Source organism: Camarhynchus parvulus, chromosome 17 (genome assembly GCF_901933205.1).
Source record: "Camarhynchus parvulus chromosome 17, STF_HiC, whole genome shotgun sequence".
Taxonomy (NCBI): domain Eukaryota; kingdom Metazoa; phylum Chordata; class Aves; order Passeriformes; family Thraupidae; genus Camarhynchus; species Camarhynchus parvulus.
In genome coordinates this window covers 9,576,176-9,595,221 of record NC_044587.1, presented here as the reverse complement: position 1 = coordinate 9,595,221, position 19,046 = coordinate 9,576,176, and the positions used below count along the sequence as shown (strand labels likewise).

At 50.1% G+C, this 19,046-nt stretch overlaps 1 protein-coding gene across 1 annotated transcript; it reads left to right on the top strand.

The window, feature by feature from the left end:
* The first annotated feature begins 113 nt into the window (after nt 1-113).
* On the top strand, nt 114-11,392 carry NELFB (negative elongation factor complex member B). The gene is made up of 13 exons (XM_030961305.1): nt 114-334; nt 469-632; nt 810-909; nt 2,152-2,382; nt 3,289-3,474; nt 4,469-4,581; nt 5,364-5,466; nt 6,398-6,493; nt 7,738-7,880; nt 8,763-8,869; nt 9,748-9,889; nt 10,626-10,734; nt 10,980-11,392. The coding sequence occupies exons 1-13, from the start codon at nt 233-235 to the stop codon at nt 11,115-11,117; spliced, it is 1,734 nt and encodes a 577-aa protein (XP_030817165.1). The 5' UTR covers nt 114-232; the 3' UTR covers nt 11,118-11,392.
* The last annotated feature ends 7,654 nt before the right edge of the window (nt 11,393-19,046 follow it).

The window sequence follows — 19,046 nt, the reverse complement described above, 5'->3', positions numbered from 1 at the left end:
CCCGGGGACAGCCGGGGCAGCGCCCGCGGAACCTTGGTGCGGCGGAACCTTGGTGCTGCGGCGCGGGGCCCGCGCGCGGCGGGGGCGGCCTGGGGCGGACCGCGCGGAGCCGGGGCGGGAGCTGAGGCGGGATCGGGGCCGGGACTGGGAGCGGGATCGGAGCCGGGATCGGGAGCGGGATCTGAGCCGGGATCCGAGCCGGGAGCGGCCCCGCGGGCCCGGCCAGGCCGACATGTACGCGGGGCTGCAGGAGCTGGGAGTGGCCAACGGCGAGGATCTCAAGGAGACCCTCACGAACTGCACGGAGCCGCTGAAGGCCATCGAGCAGTTCCAGGTGCGTTAGGGGCCGTGTGGGGCCGGGCCGAGCGGGGACAGGGAGCACGGCACGGCCCCCAGTGCTGTCTGGGCTTTTCCTGGCTTTATTTGTTATCCCGAGTGCCGCTGCCAGTTCCCTGTGGTTGTGTGCAGACGGAGAACGGGGTGCTGCTGCCCTCGCTGCAGTATGCCCTGCCCTTCCTGGACCTGCACGGCACCCCCCGGCTCGAGTTCCACCAGTCCGTGTTCGATGAGCTGCGGGAGAAGCTGCTGGAGAGAGTCTCTGCCATCGCTTTGGAGGGGAAGGTCGAGGAGAGGTTTGTCAGCAGTGTCCTTGGTTCCTTGGAGTGAGCTGGGAGTTCTGTGTGAGAATGCAGTGCATGGGTGACTTCTCTAAAGGTTCCTCAGGGACTGAGCTCCAGTGCCTTTGAGGTGGCCACTTTGTTCCTTTACTGCTGCATGGTACCTAGTCTGGTGTTTTTCCATGATTTCAGATACAAGAAGCTGGAAGATCTCCTAGAGAAGAGCTTTTCCCTGGTCAAGATGCCCTCGATACAGCCCGTGGTCATGTGTGTCATGAAGCACTTGCCCAAGGTGGGAGCACTGCACTGCTTGGTCTGGTGTGACGTGGTGTGACATGGTGTGTCACTGGTGTGACATCTCTGGTGTGACATCTCTGGTGTGCCTCTGGCAGGTGGGCTCTGCTCCCTCTGCACCTTCTGCAAGTGTGTTGTTCAGTGTCAGGGACTGACTGAGGATCCAACACATTCTTGTGTCTGCTAACAGCTCAGTGGACTAATTCAAAAAGCATTTCACTTTTTCATAGTCAGACAAGACTATGTTCCCTGTTTCCTTCAATCCATGCAGCTTCCTAAAAAGCCAAGTTTGCTGATAGGTGAATTTTTCCACAGCTGTTTTACAAATCTCTGACAAGGGGAAGGTAAGACTTGAAGAGTGCAATTAAAAGTAGGCAGGAGAGGGAATCAGATCTGTGAAACAAAAATCTCTAGGAGTGTCCTTACTAAAAGCGTCATGTTGCACTCAAGGTAATGGACTCAAAACGCTGCTGGAACTCAGTAAATTACTGAATTTGGAAATATCACCTCAAATCTCAGCACTGGAGATTTAAAGTAGATCTTTTTTCTTCCTTGAAAGAATTAATGGTTTGTGATTTGGTTGTTGAAGTCTCTTGGGGCTGCTCTACTGCTACACCAGGTGGGTGAATGCCCAGACTGCCTGAGGTGGGGATCAGGGCATGGAGAGGATTGTCCTGCTCTGCTCTGCACTGGGGCAGCCTCACCTTGAGTCCTGGGGCTGTTTGGGCACAAGATAAAAAAAACATCTAAAGCTGTTGGAAAATGTTAAAAGGATGGGGAAGGGTCTGGAGGGGCTGTGGGGAGCAGCTGAGGGCTCTGGGGTTGTTCAGCTGGAGCAGAGTGAGGGCAGAGCTCCCTGGGGCTGCAGCTCCTCCCGAGGGGCAGCTCCCATCTCTGCTCTGGGACAGGGACAGGAGCCAGGGCACGGCTGGGGCTGGGCCAGGGCAGCTCAGGCTGAGCTCAGGGCAAGGTTCTTCCCCCAGAGGGTGCTGGCACTGCCCAGGCTCCCCAGGGAATGGGCACGGCCCCGAGGCTGCCAGAGCTCCAGGAGCCTTTGGACAGCGCTGCCAGGGATGGACAGGGTGGGGTTGTGGGGGGGCTGGGCAGGGACAGGGGCTGGGCTGGGGGATCCTGGTGGGTCCCTCCCAGCTCAGGAGGGTCTGTGATTCCATGATTTGGATGGTTACATGGACAGGCAGGTGAGGTGCTGCTCACTGTGTAACTGCTCTGGGGATTGCAGGTCCCTGAGAAGAAGCTGAAGCTGGTGATGGCTGATAAGGACCTGTACAAGGCCTGTGCTGTGGAGGTGAAGAGACAGATCTGGCAGGACAACCAGGCTCTCTTTGGGGATGAGGTGTCACCCCTGCTGAAGCAATACATCCTGGAGAAGGAGAACATTCTCTTCAGCAATGATATTTCCTTCTTGCAAAATTTCTTCAGTCCATCTCCCAAAACAAGACGTCAAGGAGAGGTAAGGACAAGGAAACCCTCACAATGCGCTGGTGAGGGAAATTTATCAGCTTTCAGCCAACCATCACATAACCTGGGCTGTTTTCTTCTGCCCACCTTCACTGCTGAAGTTATTTAGCTGAACAAACTCTTTGCAACAAACATCAGGCCATTTTCTGCTACACATCTTGGTGACAACAGCAGGAATTATTTTAGTTGTTGTGTAATAAATGATGAATGTTCTAAGCTGTTTATGCACTTCAAAAAAAGAAAGGGCAGATTTTTTTCTCTGTTGGTCAGTGTGGTTTTAATTCACTTCAGCTGTTCTTAAGGCTGAACATCTCTTTTCATATCAGTTTGAGTATTCTGATATGTTAAATTTGCTTTCTTGGGACCTTTTTTAGTGGACATAGCTTAATTGAAATTGCCTTTTTTTCTTTAAAGGATGTAGAAAGTTGTATTTAATTGGCATCCAGAAAAGTTGAATTATATTAAGGCAGTATAAACCTTTAATTTCAGAGAGGGCAGCACACCTGTTACATGAGGGGTTGCTTTAGGCTTGTTTTGCTTTCAGAATCATTTGGTGTAAGTGCTCTGGTGCAATTTACTCCAGGTTTGCACTGCAGAGCAGGACACTCAGCACCACACATCCACTTGGTCACTCCCCAAAGGGGTGGGGGGAGAATCAGAAGGGTAGAATAAAGTAGTGGTTGAGACAAAAAAATGTTATGGCTGTTAAGATTTGGTGAACCTCTCTTGAACAAATGCTCTTGGAAATCTTGGGGTAAACAGTTCCTCTTCAGGACCTTATGTCCCTGCAGATGCTTCAGTCTTGGTAAATCACATAAGATAATTAATTTACATTTGTGTGTGTGTGTAGAATGAGAGCACCTCTTGGTGCTGAGCCCACGTTTCCCCCTGAGCTCAGGTGGTGCAGAAGCTGACGCAGATGATCGGGAAGAACGTGAAGCTCTATGACATGGTGCTGCAGTTCCTCAGGACACTCTTCCTGCGCACCAGGAACGTCCACTACTGCACGCTCAGGGCTGAGCTCCTCATGTCCCTGCATGACCTGGAGATCAGCGAGATCTGCACTGTTGATCCCTGCCACAAGGTACCAGTCACGTGGGGCAGATGGGGGTATTTGTGGAGAATTTGCTGGAAAAAATTAGTCCTTTCTGTAAAGAGAGCTCAGACCTTGAACCTAAATATCATCTTATATTCCTCGGACCTTCAGGTGAAAACTTCATCTTGGTTAACCAGCAGTTTGCTTTCATTTCATAACCCATGCATCATTCAAATTTAGGGTGCTTTGGTAGTGTTACAAGCAATGTCTAATCTGACCTCTCTTCTATGTGGATGCTGCAGAAATAATAAAAAACATCAGCTGGCCCCAGATTCTTAATCCAGGCTTCCCTCCCAGTTGTGGATTTGCTCCATCTGTCAGTAAACACAGAAAATACTTTGAATATTGAATGAAAACATGAAACATGAATGAAAACATGAAACTATTCAAATATTGGGAAGTGACAGATGGGGTAATGTCACAGGAGGATCTTGTTACTGACCCCTTGTTCATGGTAGGATCACTCTGACCTGGAACAAGGCCTTTTCTCTGAAGTAGTTAAGTTTTACATGTATTCTGCTTAAGAAATAGTTCAGTAATACAGCTCTAAAGCAGGAACACCTCCACTGTCAATATTCCTTTATTTAGGGAGTGGGAGTGCTATTGCAATGGCCAAACTAAACCACATTTTTATTTCTAAATGATGCTGCTTCTTTCTCAGTCTCCTACTTGTGTAAATCCACAGGTGTGCAGGGCAGTGGTGGATTTTAATAAATGCCTGCTCCTTCATTGTCAGGAAATGCTTTCCCTGGAAGTGAGAAAGTGACCCCAGGTTAACTTCCCTGGGCATTCCTAACCTGCTTTTGGGGTGTTGGCCTTTCTGACCTCTGTGTTTGTCACCAGTGTGGTGCTATGCCTAGGTGCATTAATGAAGCATCTCAACTGCAGATATTTTGAGGTCTTTCTGAGTCTGTTTTCTCTGACATCATGTGTTTTATTGCTGGTTTAATGAGTTCATAAAGCTCCCTCCATTTGCTGGCAGTTCACCTGGTGCCTCGACGCCTGCATTCGGGAGAAGTTCGTGGACAACAAGAGAGCTCGGGAATTGCAAGGATTCCTGGATGGGGTGAAGAAAGGACAAGAACAAGTGTTGGGGTAAGGCCCTTGGGCTGTTCATTGGGAAACTGAAATTGGCTTCCTGGCACTCACAACATCTGACAGGTGTTAATTCTTCTCTAAAACCAGCAAACCTCCAGCAGCACCTCTGTGCAGTCACAGAGTCACAGCCAAGCACAGCCTGGTGGCAAAGCTTGCCCTGCTTCACTTGCCACCCTTGAGTCTCCCCTGTGGCCTCATAACAAAATTCAGGAGCCTTTCTTAAGGAGTCAGAATAACTTAGGAATGACTTGTCTGGCTTTAAACCCAGAGAAGGTGGGCTGGTGATGTTTGTCAGTTGAAGTACTTCATTAGCTTCAAATGACAGCCCTGCTGTGATCTGGTACACTTACATGTCTGGAAGGTTGCCCTCACAGTATTTTATTTAGCTGGTACTTTCAGATTTTGTCCATTGGTATTTTAAACTATTTAAGAATTCACTTTTACTTGTTGTTTTTCAAAAGCCTCTGAGACCTTTCTGTCCTCAGCACTCTGGAGATGGTTAAAACCTGCCAGCTCAAAGAGCTGGGGCCACCAGAGCCCCACTTCCTGTGGGCTGCCTCCCCACAGACCTTCAGCTGGCTGTGGGGGATTTTGTGCTTGATCTCACTGCAGAAGACTTTCACAATGGTTATTTGTGCTCTTTCACATCAAAACCACCATGAGTGTTAGTTCTTTACAAGGCAGGACAAGGTTCATCAGGTGCACACAGCTGGGTTTGGATCTGTACCATGGGGTTGTTGGGTATGTATGATAAGTGTTTGGTTTTTACTTCTTCTCAGGGACTTATCAATGATCCTGTGTGATCCCTTTGCCATTAACACCTTGGCCTTGAGCACCATAAGGCACCTGCAAGACCTGGTTGGGCAGGACACCTTACCCAGGGTAAGCATTGCAGCTTGTGTAGCTGACCTGGACTGTGCTCTAGGCTGACTGACAGCCATCAGGGAAGGACTGGCACCATCCAAGGCTCATTAAGTTCCCAAATGTGGCAGTTGGAACAAGGGAAACATGACTCCTGTCCATTTGCAGCACCTGCTGCAGAGCTCTGCGGGAGCTCTTTGGACATGGTGGGCATTTTGGAACTCTCCAAACTGACCATGAATTCTTTGCATGGCTCATTCTCCTGGCAGCTGTGCAAATACAGAATGATGTGTAGAATCTGTGCCTCCCTGCTTTGTCCCTCCATCAGTTTGTCTGACAGCAGCACCTTCCTCCTGCCACGGTGTATGCCATGGGTTTGTTTGCACAGCTCTGGTCTGGTGGCTGAGATAAAACACAGTTCCTGCAAGTGGAGTCTGCAGGAGGTGCTGAAGGGTTAAAAAAGGGCACCCTGACAGGTGTCTGAACAATGGGAGCCACTTTCTGTTTTATCCCCGAGTTGTTAAATGTTCTTGCATGGAGCAACTTCCTTGTGACAGTTTAAGACTGAAAGTCGTTTGGGTTTCAGGACACAAACAATCTGTTCTTACACACCCTTTCTTCTCCTTTCTTCTGCTGAGATGACTTGGTTTGTACTCTCACACATTATATTCTAATGCACTAATTGGGCTGGACACATTTTAAAAACGTGCTCAGATGGCTGCAAACTTCCTGGTGCATTATAAATTTACAAAGCCTCCCCAAACACTGAGGTGTGGCAGTTATTTGATGCCCATTTGAGGATCAGTTTTCAATTAACTTGAACTGAATGCCTTTAGCAGTCTTGGACAAAGCTGCTAATCCAGAACAGCTTTGAATATAAACCACTTCTTCCAAATAAATATCTCATGTGAAGATTAAAATAGCTGTTTTTCTTCTCCCCTTAAAATTGGAGGAAAGCCCGGATCTGCTGCTGCTCCTTAGGATGCTGTCTTTGGGACAGGGGGCCTGGGACATGATTGACAGCCAAGTCTTCAAGGAACCAAAAATGGTGAGCCCTTTTGATGTTAAGAATTTAACACAATTAATCAAATTTAGACTTATTTATTATTGCATTCCTGATTAAACATTTGTTCTCCAAAGGTCTCATCAAAGCTTTCTTGGGAAAAAACAGTGGTCACAGAGCAGCTGTTCTGGACATGCTGAGAGCTTCCATTACCCACCTTTTTATTTCCATGGGTGCCTGGTCCTTACTGTTGTAAAATCAGCCTGTACCTCTGTTAAATGCTCCACTGGTTGCTCATTGCTCTCTCATTTTTCCTGGAGTCTTGCACACAACTGATGGGTTTGTAGAACACATTTTGCATGAGGAAAGCAGGATTTCCAGGACTGGTCTCAAACTCTGGTAGCAGTTCAGAAACTTTTCATTGACAAGAAAAAATGTTCTTTTTTTCCCTCCCAGCTCTCTGGTACAGCAGTTTAATGTAGTGCCACATTGAGCTGTAATCTTTCCATGCTTTGGAAATCCTTTCCCAGTGTTACAGGAATCCCTGGTGTAGCTCAGCTGAGGGCAGGAGGGCCAACTCTGGTGTTGCACAGCAGGGCTGTTCCTCAGGAGGAATTTGCTGTTTCTGTTCTGAACTATAAAGCAGTAAATGTTTTATAAACACCTAGGGACACATTTGAAGTCTCTAAAATGCATTCACTCCTGGCTGATAGGATGTTTACATTCACCCAGGGAGGGTGTGCATAACACTGGGACTGTAGCAGTGAGAGTGACCAGTAATTCTGAAGGTAGTGCTGTTATTTGTGCTCTCTCATGAACCTATAAGGGAAAATGTTCAGTTTCTTTCCAAAGGGAGTCTCTGAATCAGTCTTTAAAATCTGATTTATTTGTGCTTGTGTTACCACAAATAAGCCTCTGGGCCATGCTGGGAGTCACTGATTGTTGACATCAGCAGTTTGATGTCATCCTGAACACATCCCATGCCTGCAGCAGGGCTGGGAAGGGCCTCTCAGAAGAAATGCAACACAATTGTCCAAAGAAAGGGTTTGAGCAGGAGTGTTCCTATAGTGAGATGAAGCAGAGTTTTCCTAATTACCATGGAACTGTGTGGAAGTGAATTATTCAGGAATTTTGACTGGAACTGGATGTCTGTAAGCTGGTTTTCCTCACTGTAGGATGAGGCTCCTCACACTGCCTTGCTTTTGTCACGGCCCTTCAGGACCATCAGGTGGCATGAAGTGACTGATGATGGCTTTGTTCTTTTCCCTTTGTCCTTCCCTCCCTCCAAGGAAGCCGAGCTGATCACCAGGTTCCTGCCCCTGCTGATGTCCTTTGTGGTGGATGACCACACCTTCACAGTGGATCAGAAGCTGCCCTCGGAGGAGAAGGGACCAATCCCCTACCCCAGCGCCATTCCCGAGGCTTTCACCAAGTACGTGCCTGGCCCCACCCACTGCAGGGTCTGGCTCCAAAGCAGCAGGGAGCCAGCCGGACCTGGCAGGGGAAAACTGCCTGTGCGAAAGACAGGGCTTCCTGGGATGAGATTCAGTGCTAATTAATCGAGTTTGAACTTTAACAAAACAGGTTTCCCTTGTGCTCCCTCAAATAAAATTTATCTACATAAAGTAGTATTTCCTATAATGGACCATTCTCTCATTGAATATGAGACTATTTGGTGTTTCTGTTCAGCTTCCCAGGCAGTGAATGCTGAGTTAAGGGTGATATTTGGGTGCAGCTGGATGAGTGCCCATGTTGAAGAGCACTATTTGAAATCATAAAGTTGCCATTTTTGGCACCCTCACTCTCTCTGTTGATCACCTGTCACTCCAGGGACATCAGAAAGATAATTAAAACCTCTGTGTGCTCTGCTGTGTTCAGATCTTCCACTGATTTCTAGCACAATTCTTGTCTGTGTGCCAGAATCTGGGATACTGAGTCCTGGTAGTTGTGCTCTCCTCTATCACAGTGTTATGTTTGACTTTTGGGAGACTAAAACATTATTGGATTTTGTATAATTTTTGAGTATTAGGACTTCTTCTAAAGGCCATTTTGAACAGCACTTTTGTCAGGAATACATTATAACTGTTGACAGTTAAATGCAGCTGTTTGCAGAATGTTCAGTTTTTCTGGAGTGTGGTAGTGAACACAGGGATGATCCGTCTGCTCACTCACTGAATAGCTGCTCTTCAGTGGGTTTGAGATTAGCCACTGCTGTGCCTGCTTGATAACCATCCCAAAAGTACTTTAAAACTCTTAAAAATTAAAAAAAAATGATATGTTTATTGATTAATAAATTTTGCTTGTGTCATAACAGGTTCTTGCAGGAGAACAGAATAGCTTGTGAGATTGGGCTGTATTACATCCTTCACATCACCAAACAGAGGAACAAGAATGCTTTTCTGAGGCTCCTGCCAGCACTAGGTAAGTTTTTGTCTCATCTTCTGTTTGCCTTATATTGGACACCCAGGAGGCCACTAAACCTGGAGTGACAGAGATGTCAGACCAGGAACATGATGTTCTTCTGCCTTTGGCTCTTCTGGTGACTTAGTTGTGAGTCCTTGCAGGAGTGTTTGGGTTCTGCAATTTTCTGCTGATGTGAGAGTTTGGGGACGGTGCTGAGGGCAGTGGTTCCTTACATCAAGGCCTCCATTAACAATGAGATCAGTTGAGAACCATTTGGAATGAATCTGAAGGATAACAGAGCAGGTGCCCCAATTCTGCTGCTGCCCAAAGTGATTGCAGGTGCCCAGAAGTTGCTGGGACTTGGCTTTGTGTGGTGGAAAAGCTGGTAACAAAATAGGACTGAGCCTAAATTTTTTCACCAGTATTGTCTTGTTCACTGACTCCTCTAGGATGAGTTGCAGGAGAGCTCTGGAGCAATCTGCTCCTAATCTTTTATGTCGGAAGGATCAAAGCCACCTGCCTGGGCTGCCTGTTAGCAAAGGAAATGAGAGAAAAATGACTGAAAGGAAGTAGGCTTACATTAGATATTGGGGAGGAATTGTTCCCTGGCAGGGTGGGCAGGCCCTGGCACAGGGTGCCCAGAGCAGCTGTGGCTGCCCCTGGATCCCTGGCAGTGCCCAAGGCCAGGCTGGGCAGGGCTGGGAGCAGCCTGGGACAGTGGAAGGTGTCCCTGATGATGCCAGGGGTTGGCACTGGATGAGTTTTGAGGTCCTTTCCCACCCCAACATTCCATGATGAAACCTCACTGCAGGGTTTTCAGCAGGAACAGGAGCTGTGTGGACAGGTGTTGGCACATCCCTGTCAGTCTGTGTCTCTTTCCTTTCCATGTTTTGTAGTTGAGACATTCAGTGACTTGGCCTTCAGTGACATTTTCCTGCACCTGCTCACTGGTAACCTCACCCTGCTCAGTGATGAGTTTGCACTCGAGGAGTTCTGCACCAGTCTCTTTGATGGCTTCTTCCTCACTGCCTGCTCCAGGTAAAGCAGATTTTTCTCACTGGAGAGAGGGAGTTTACAGAATACCTGACAGAGTTTTACTGCTTTGAACAAGAGTTTAGTAATTCAGCAAATTCTTCACTAGCAGTGGAAATATCAGGCTGATGCTGTTTTCCTTTAAGGAAAGGTGTATGTTTTGGGATGAAGTTTTTATCAGCCAAATGGATATGTCTTGACTGTGAATTATTAGCTAAACTGCTGTTCATTATCCCTAAGGTGGAGTTGCAAAGGATAATATCCTTCAGGCTTTGCAGTAGCTCTGGCTGTGTAGAGTTAACTTCAGCTCTTTGCAATATCAGCAGCACACAGAAATCTGTTGTTACCTCTGGTCAGTCACTCTGGTTTAGCTGGTGGCCTGCAGACAAGTTCAGCCTCCAGAAAGCTTCCCTAAAAATGGCTGAAATTCCTGCTGGAGCATAGCAGCATCTGCTGCTGCTTCTGCTGCTTCCTCCACACACTCTGTGCTTAAAATCTCCCCCTCCCTCCTCATGGTTGTGCAGGTAATCCACTCCTGTTGAACAGTGCCTTGAATCCTTGAAGGTCTAAGGCAGTGTTAGTGCTTACACTAAGTTAGCCCCTTCCAGAAGCTCCAATTCTCAGGGGTTTTGGATAATTATAACAAAGTCTGTGGTGGGGGGAATTATTCTGTTGCTCTGGCTTCCTTGTTCTCAAGATGTTTGTTTGTCTTGGTTACTGTGCTTTCAATTGGCTCTTGCAGGAAGGAGAACGTGCACAGACATGTGCTCAGGCTGCTGCTGCATCTGCATCACAAAGTGGCCCCAGCCAAACTGGAGTCTCTCCAGAAAGCTTTGGAGCCCACCAAGCAGGTAGGAAGGGAAGCAGGAGAAGGGGAATACTGATTGCAAGTGAAAGCAGCTGCCTTGCCAGACACTGTTTAATGGAACACAAGCTCTGCTTTCCAAGGCCACCAAGCAGTGGCCTAATTAATTACCTTGTGGCTTCCTCCTCCTCTGTTGGTTTGTGTTAGACACACAGGGTGAAGCACACTTGGTGCTCTGTCTAGAATGGAGTGTGACTGTGCTGTTCCCCTGTCCCTGATTCTTTCCTGCAGAGTGGAGAAGCTGTGAAGGAGCTTTACAACCAGCTCAGTGAGAAACTGGAGCTGCGCAAGCCCAGCCCAGCTGAAGTGACTGAGACTCCTTCCATGGAGCTGCCCCTGCCCACCGTGCCCACCCCAGCCTCACGCTGAGCTGGGCTGCAGGGCAGGCCTGAGGGGAGAGGAGCTGAGCCTCTGCTGCCTTCTGAGTGTCTCTGCCCACGTGGTGGAGACAAAAACAAAGCCACTGAAGCTCCTTCAGGATTTGCTGCAGTTCACCCAACTCACTGGCTCTGGCTAGTTAGAAAACTGTATGCAGTGCATTGCAAGGTTTACTTTTCTTAAAGATAGCTGAGTGTCTTCTTGTAGATCCACTTGAAATCTGACTGTACATTTTTAAAAGAAAAAAAGAAAATTCATATTTTTAAGCCTAGCATCCTGTGTTTTTAACCTCTGCTCAGTGAGTGTGGAGCCCTGGTGTGGCTGAGCAGGTGGTGTGGGCTCTTGAGGCTGATCATGGCTTCCTTTGGCCTTGGTCTGCCCCTTGGGGTCTCTGGACAAGATGCTCAAGAGGAGGAAGACTCAGAGGAGATGAGCTCCACTGAAACCAGTTCCTGTTTGAGGTTCCAGCTCTTGTGCTGCACTATCAGAGGTGTCCAGTGCTGCCCCCAGCCCAGGCAGCAGTCAACAGCCTCTTCTCAGATGGGCTTCCACAAAGAGAGAAGCTCTCCCCTTTCCTCTCAACTTTTCTCCAAAGGAGTAGCTTGAAGTGAGTCCTGGAGCCAGTTACAAAGAGCAAGACTGGAACGTTCCTCAGTGATAGTAGGGCTTGAGTGCAGGTGCAGTGAGATTCAGTTTGTGAAAAAATGGAATCATAGAAATTTCCTGGGTTGGAAGAGGCCTTTCAGATCATCCAGTGCCACCCCTGCAATGGCAGGGACACCTTCCACTGTCCCAGGTGCTCCCAGCCCTGCCCAGCCTGGCCTTGGGCACTGCCAGGGATCCAGGGGCAGCCCCAGCTGCTCTGGGCACCTGTGCCAGGGCCTGCCCACCCTCACAGGGAACAATTCCTCCCCAGTATCCTATCTAACCCTGCAATCTGACAGTGGGAAGCCATTCCCTGTGTCCTGGACTCCAGGCCCTTGTACAGAGTCTCTCCACCTTCCTTGAAGGCTCCCTCCAGGCCCTGGAAGGTTGCAGTTGGGTCACCCAGAGCTTCTCTCCTCCAGGCTGGCAGGCCTGTCCTTCATGGCTCACTTGTGTCACTGTTTCTGTTCGCTTCTGCCTCAGCTGGAGTGTGCAGGGACCTGTTCAGTGCCCAACCACCCTCTGAGGAAAGAACCTTGTCCTCATACCCAACCTAAACCTCCTTTATTCTTTCCCCCATCAGCTCTTGTTTCCTGTGACTTGAGCTCTCTGAGTGCCAAGTCATGCTCAGGAGACTCCTCTGTTTCCTGAAGCTGTGTCCAAAACACCCAAACAAACACGGTAGTTAAGTGGAAGGGGTGGAACTCCCTCCCCAGTGCTGCTCCCTCCCCCTCTGTGTGGTTTTCTTCCTCCTGAGCTCAGAAATGCTGTGTGAGGGCAGTGACACCCTCCCTTCACCACCTTGGTGCTTTATTTCTCCTTTGGTGCAGGAAGGAGATACCCTGTGGGGGAACAGGAAAGGTGGGAGGTGTTTGTGTTTGACACAGGGGCACTGTCCTGTACCCCACATTTCCTGTGTTCTCTTGTCTCCACTGCAGCTCCTGGGGTCAGGGCTGCCTTTGGGAGCCTCTCAGCAGTTCTGATATTGGATTTGTTGGAAACAGCACCTGGGTGTAACAATTTCCTGCAGGGTTTTGGTTTCAAACTGTTTAAACTGCCCTGGTAACTGAGACCAAATAACATCCCACCGTGGTCATGAACCTGCTCAGGCCCATGCTCTGCTCAGACTTTGAGGTTATTTTAGGATTGTTTTGGGGATTCTCTTGGTCACTTGAGGTTCCCCATATCCCAAGGCTGATGTGGTGCTCTCCTGCATCAGGAATTTGTCATCCAGGATGATTATTTTTTTACTGCTTGGTACAAAGGCCTGTACCTGCAGAACTGTCACACACAATGGTGATTTTTCCCAGTTTTTTACATCCATGAAGAAACTGAAGCCCAGAATATGAACTGGCCATTCCCAGTGCTGGTGGCAAGTTTGGCTGAGGAGGGGAGACCTGGGCAGCAGAGAGGGAGTGGCTGCCAGTCTCTGCTCTCCTGGCCTGCTGCTGCTCAAGGAGACACAATTTCCAGAAAACAATTTTAGTAGTGAACATCTCCTCCTGCTTGCACGTTTTGGTCGTGAAAATCTTCCATGTTTTGAGATAAAGGTTTCACTCCTGGGCCAGGAATTACAGAGACCCCTGTTGTGCAGGTAAACCCTGCATGGCAGGAGCTGAGCTGGCTGCACTGGGCTGCAGGGGCTGGGATTGCAGGGGTACAGGGGTGTGGGGTCTGGGATTCCAGGGGTACAGGGGTGTGGGGTGCAGGACCTGGGATTCCAGGGATCTGGGCTGCTGGGGATCCAGGAGTGTGGGGTATGGGGTGCAGGGTGCTGGATGTGCAGGGTCTGGGGTCCCAGGGGTCCAGGAGTGTGGGGTGCAGGGTGCTGGATGTGCAGAGTCTGGAATTCCAAGGATGCAGGGTATGAGGTGCAAGGTGCTTGATGTGCAGGGTCTGGGATTCCAGGGATTCAGGGATATGGGGTACAGGGTCTGGGATTCCAGGGTCTTGGCTGCCAGGGATCCTGGAGTGTGGGGTGCAGGGTCTGGGGTGCCAGGGATGCAGGGGTGTGGGGTGCTGGATGTGCAAAGTCTGAAATTCTGGGGATACAGGGATATGGGGTGCAGGATCTGGGATTCCAGGGAACTGAGCTGCCAGGGATCCAGGAGTGTGGGGTGCAGGGTGCTGGGGTGCCAGGGATGCAGGTTACAGGGATCCCATGGGTGCAGGGTCCTGGATGTGCAGGGTCTGGGATTCCAGGGATCTGAGGGTGTGGGGTCTGGGGTCCCAGGGATCTGGGCTGCCAGGGATTTGGGATTCCAGGGATCTGGGGTGCAGGGTGCTGGATTTGCACAGTGCTGGGGTGCAGGGCAGTGGCTTTTCCCTGTGCCAAGGCCAGGACAGCCCTTGGTTCTGCCCTGGGGTTCCCTCTCAGAGATCTCTCCCTTGCTCCCAGCTGCTGTTGCAGGCTGGTGCTGGCCCAGCCCGGGGGAGGCTCAGCCGGGCTGGATTCGGGAATATTTCCCAGCCTTTCAGCACAGGCACTGCTGTGGGTGTGCACTAGAGGGTGGTGCAGCCTTGTCTGCCCTGAGATCCTCCCGGCCCGGCACACGAGGAGCTGGAATCGCTCCCTGCTCACACTTAGAGGGGACAGTTTGTCTTTACAGCACGGCTGGGATCCCTGTGGCACGAACTAACCCTGAATTCTCTCCAAACGCACTCAGCCTGACTGCAGAGAGAATTTTTACAAACAATTCAGGTCTGTGGGCTTTCCCGAGGGATCAGAGGAACTCAGTGAGGCTCTTCAGGCTCAGCTGGGCTGTGATTTACAGGATAACAAGAGGTGAACAACTGAAGCCATTGTCAGGTGTCCTCACACTCCTGGATGCTCCAGAGCATCTGCTCCTGGGCAGAACATCCTGTCCTGGTGCTGTGGGCACTGCACCCGCTGGGAAATGCTTGGGGACAATGAATGGGAATGGTGCAGGTGGCTGGAGGGAAGATGGACATTGAAAGGAGTGGCTGATAAAGGCTGGAGCAGGTGCTGCACAGCAGAAAACTGAGTGATCTCTCTCCAAGGGACTTTTCTGGCAGAGTTGCTGTGAGATTCAGGCTTTGCAGTCTCCTTCAGGTTAATTCTGGTGAGTTGTGCACGGTGGGGAATTTGGTTTGTGACTTCCCCTGTAAAAGAGGAGAAGTTCCCCTTATCCAGCTCCTTGGGATGAATGACTGTCTTCAACTTTGGAACAGTTGCATCTAGCCCAGAAAATGAAGTGACATGAAAAATCTTCTTAACTCCTGTCCTGGTTTCAGCTGGGAGAGAGGTAATTTTTTCTTAGCTATTCAATTACTTTTTCAGTATAATTCAGCCATTTGAGGGTAGAGAACACCCCTGATTTTGCCTGCAGGTGCATTAAAGGTGTTTCTATGTGCTCTAAATGCTATTTGAGCTCTCCTCAGGCTGGGGCAGTCTCAGTAGGTGTTTGCAGGTGCCCAGCAGCAGGGCTCTGTGGGGCAGGGCTGTGCCACACCTGGGCCTGGGTGCTCTGAGTCTCTCTGGAGGCAGAGGCAGAGCACACAGGGCTCTCCAGCCTTTCTTCCAGTTTTGATGGGTGACACACAGATGTCAGAACTCTCTGTTCCCTTTTGTACAGCAGGAGAAGCCTGTCCTGGCACACAAATGCCACTGTTCCTCCAGATGTGTCCTTGGATGGGAGTCTTGATGGAGCAGCTTTACAGGAGGATGAAGAATTTCTGCACTTGCTGTCCTTGCAGCTCTGCAGATCCTTCTGTGACCTCTCTGCTCTCTCCACTTGCCTTTCTCACCTTAATTTCCCCTCCAGGCTGTTTTGTTAACCAGGACTCAGCTCCTTCCCCATGGCTCTGAACCCCAGGCATGCTCTGGGTGTCCTTGCCAGTACTCCCCTTCCACCAGGGCCAGGCTCAGCATTAAAAACAAGGGGCAAATCAGCATCTCAGAGCTTCAGGTGGGTGTAAAACCTGAATTGAGAGCTCCACCCCAGGCCACTCAGTGCTGAGGACACACCAGACAGGGTTGGTGCCACATGGTTGCTCCAGTTCATGGGCATCCTCTGCATTCCCTGCTCTTTCCCAAGTCCTTCCCTGTTCTTGCCCTCTGTGGTGCAGAAATGACCATCAGCAAACTGGGGAGAGTCCAGCAGCACAGGGAGCCCACAGCAAAGATAACAAGGTCAGTGCAGCTGGAAGGAGAATTCACCAAAGCAGCTGAACCATCTGAGTGGGTGGATTTCAGCCTGCTGGACCTGCCAGGGGAGTTTGAGGAGAAGGACGAGGCTGAACAACTGCAGGCAGTGAAACCTGCTTCCTTTCCTAGCAAAACAGTTGCACAAGGGGCAAAGGTGTCTCAGCTGGGCTGCCAGAGCTGCCTTGGGGTGAGTCTGAGCTCTGCTTCTCCTCATCAGCAGGGCCTGGGCCCAGGGAAGGGGAAAACCATCCCTGGGAGATCCTCACATCTCACAGCCTCACATCTGCTGTGCTGGAGAGAGCAGCCCAGGAGTGAGAATCGGGGTCTGTCCTTCAGCAGCTCCTGTGAATGTCATTCTGTGGCAAGAAAAGGAGAAAGAATCAGCAGGGTTTGGGTTGGAAGGGACCTTAAATCCCATCCCATCCCACCCCTGCCATGGCAGGGACACCTCCCACTGTCCCAGGCTGCTCCCAGCCCTGTCCAGCCTGGCCTTGGGCACTGCCAGGGATCCAGGGGCAGCCCCAGCTGCTCTGGGCACCCTGTGCCAGGGCCTGCCCACCCTCAAATATTCCTGTGATATTTGTAATTCCTGTAACCAGCCCTCCAGCCTGAGCCAGAATAAACTGTGCTGGTTCTTGTGCTATTGTCACAAAAACCGGTCCAGGACTCAGGAGACAATTGTTATTGTAGTTTTAATGTTAATTTTTTCCCCTCAGGCCAGCATCAATTTGCTGTGCCGAAGCTGAGTTGCCTGATGAGGGTTAACAGAACAAAGAAGTGGTGAAAAATGTGTACAAAACCCTGGTGATGAATCATTACCAATCTGATCCAAAGCACCCCAGTGATCAGGAATGCAGTTTCATATTACCACTTTTTCAGGCACACTTGTAGGTAGAAGCAAATAAATACCCTCAGAAGAAATGTGTCTCATAGCATCTGTTCTTTCTTCTGTTAATTATTGACTCATGTGAGCCTGTGGAAGGAGCTGACACATTCTGCAAAGCCCCTTGTTCTTTTTAACTCCACTTTCCTCTCTGCTCTGCAGGCTGGGAGCTGCTCTGGGATTTTGTGTCCTCTCTGTTCATGGCAGGAAGGGAGCCCTGGTGTGCTGAGAGAGCAGAGACAGGGCTGTGGCTGCAGTGCTTTATTGCCCTGAGCTCACACCTTGGTCAAGGTGTCACCAGGGACTTGTGAAAGCAAGCCTGGGCGCCAGCAACAACAAAACATCTGCTCCAGTGGGTCACAGGTTTGTTCCCAGCCACCTTCTCCAAACCAGCACCAAGGTCTCCGCTCAGTGTCCACTGAATAATCAGAGAATTCCAGAGGGATTTTTACAGGTTCCTTGGAGGGCAGCCAAAGGGCAGGGAAGGGAATCAGTTTTCCATCTCACCTACACCCAGCAGGACAACATCCATGGGCTTTGGCTGTGGAGGTGCAGGGAAGAACCCTGCAACCAACAGGGCCCTGCTGGGGGGTTTGGGGACACCAGGGGACACCAGGGCCTCCAATGCACCTTGGCCAGTGCGTGTCTAAGCAGAGGCACTTGCACTTGCAGGTGTTTGTGGCCTGGCTCTGCCTGGGCGGGTCACTGGACCTTTTGGATGCCACAGGAATCTTGGTTTCCTCTTGCAAGAGCTCCTTGTCCTGATGTTTCAGTTTGACCTCTGTGTGGGAGGTTTGGTGTTTCCAAATCTTGTCTGCCCTGGTAGCTGGAGGCATCCTGCAGCCTTTGGGCCCCAAAAGGGAAACGCAGATCATTGTCCTTGCAGTGAAACTCAGGAATTCCTTCTAAAAAGCCAAGAATTGCAGCAAGGTTTAGGTCAATCCTGATTTACTGTAACAAAACAGTTGTTGCTGCCTTTTTGTGATGCACCTTGGGGGCTGTGAGAGGTCTGGGGCAATGGTGAGCCTCAGGAAGGAGGGTTTTCCCTTTGTCACTCAGCCACACCACATTCCAGGAGGAAGAATGGGATGCTGGATGCTTCCCAGGGGCCTGAAGGAATGTGACTGTTGGTGCTGCAGGTGCCCTTGGGGCTGCAGTGAATATAAATATTAACTGGCACCTCCACCTCTGGTTGTTAAAATCTCGTGAGCAGTAAGGAGGCTCGGATTGACACCCAGACTGAGGGGAATGGGCCCTGGGGAGCAGAGGGACACAGCCAGGAGCTTTGCTCCAGCAATGCCCTGCCCAAACAGTGGGAATGCTACAGCAGGCTGGGCTTGCAAGGGGTGAAGGGCTGGTGAATTATTCTGGGCTTTAATTCCAGTCCAACCAGCTGGACTGAGCCTTGGACAAAGCAGCTTGGCCTCATGTCCAGCCTGGTTTTACAAAGGAATTTCCAACCTGCCCTTGCTGCTGCTTAGGAATGAGGTGCTGTCATTGCTCAGGGCTCAGCTCCATCCCTTCTGTGCCTGCTTCCAGCTCCTCTGCTTGGCTTCGTGTCCCCCAGAGCTGGGGCAGAATGCTCTGTCCCCCCAGGTTTGGTTTCATTCCCTGCCTCAGTTCCAGGCCCTCTGATGTAGGAATGTGCCCCCTCTTGAGGGAGTGACAAATCCGTCCTGTGTCCCCTTGAAAAGGAAAGAAGCCCAGAAGTTTCTCTCCTTGATTAGGTGAAAAAGCATCTCATAGGACCTGGAAGATTTTACCTCAAACTCAAGGATAGCTAATGGACAGGAGCCGAAAAGTCCCACCTGGGCAATTTACTAGAAATGGAAGAGAACAAAGAAACCAATGGCTTTTGTGAGGTGTTTTATCAAAGACAGGAGGGCCTCTTGCACCTAAATCAGTTTTTCTCTGTAAAGAGTTTGTTATTTTGCCTTTTATTAAAACATTTTTATTTCCAATGCTGCAACAGAAGCCATCCTGCTGATTTTATGCCTTCTAAAGTAGCTAAACTATCTTAAGTGTAAAATAGACCTCCAAAAGCTTATGAGACCTGGCTCCTGTTTCACTCTGACACCAGCCCAGGTCCTGCTTCCCTCTCACCTCAGGCTGGGAAGTTTTCTCGTGTCCCGAGGTGCCCTTGCTGAGGGGCTGTGTGAGAGCAGCAGGGGCAGGGGAGGAGTGCTGCCTCTCCATCAGAGCCCTTTGCAGGGCTGGGGAGCAG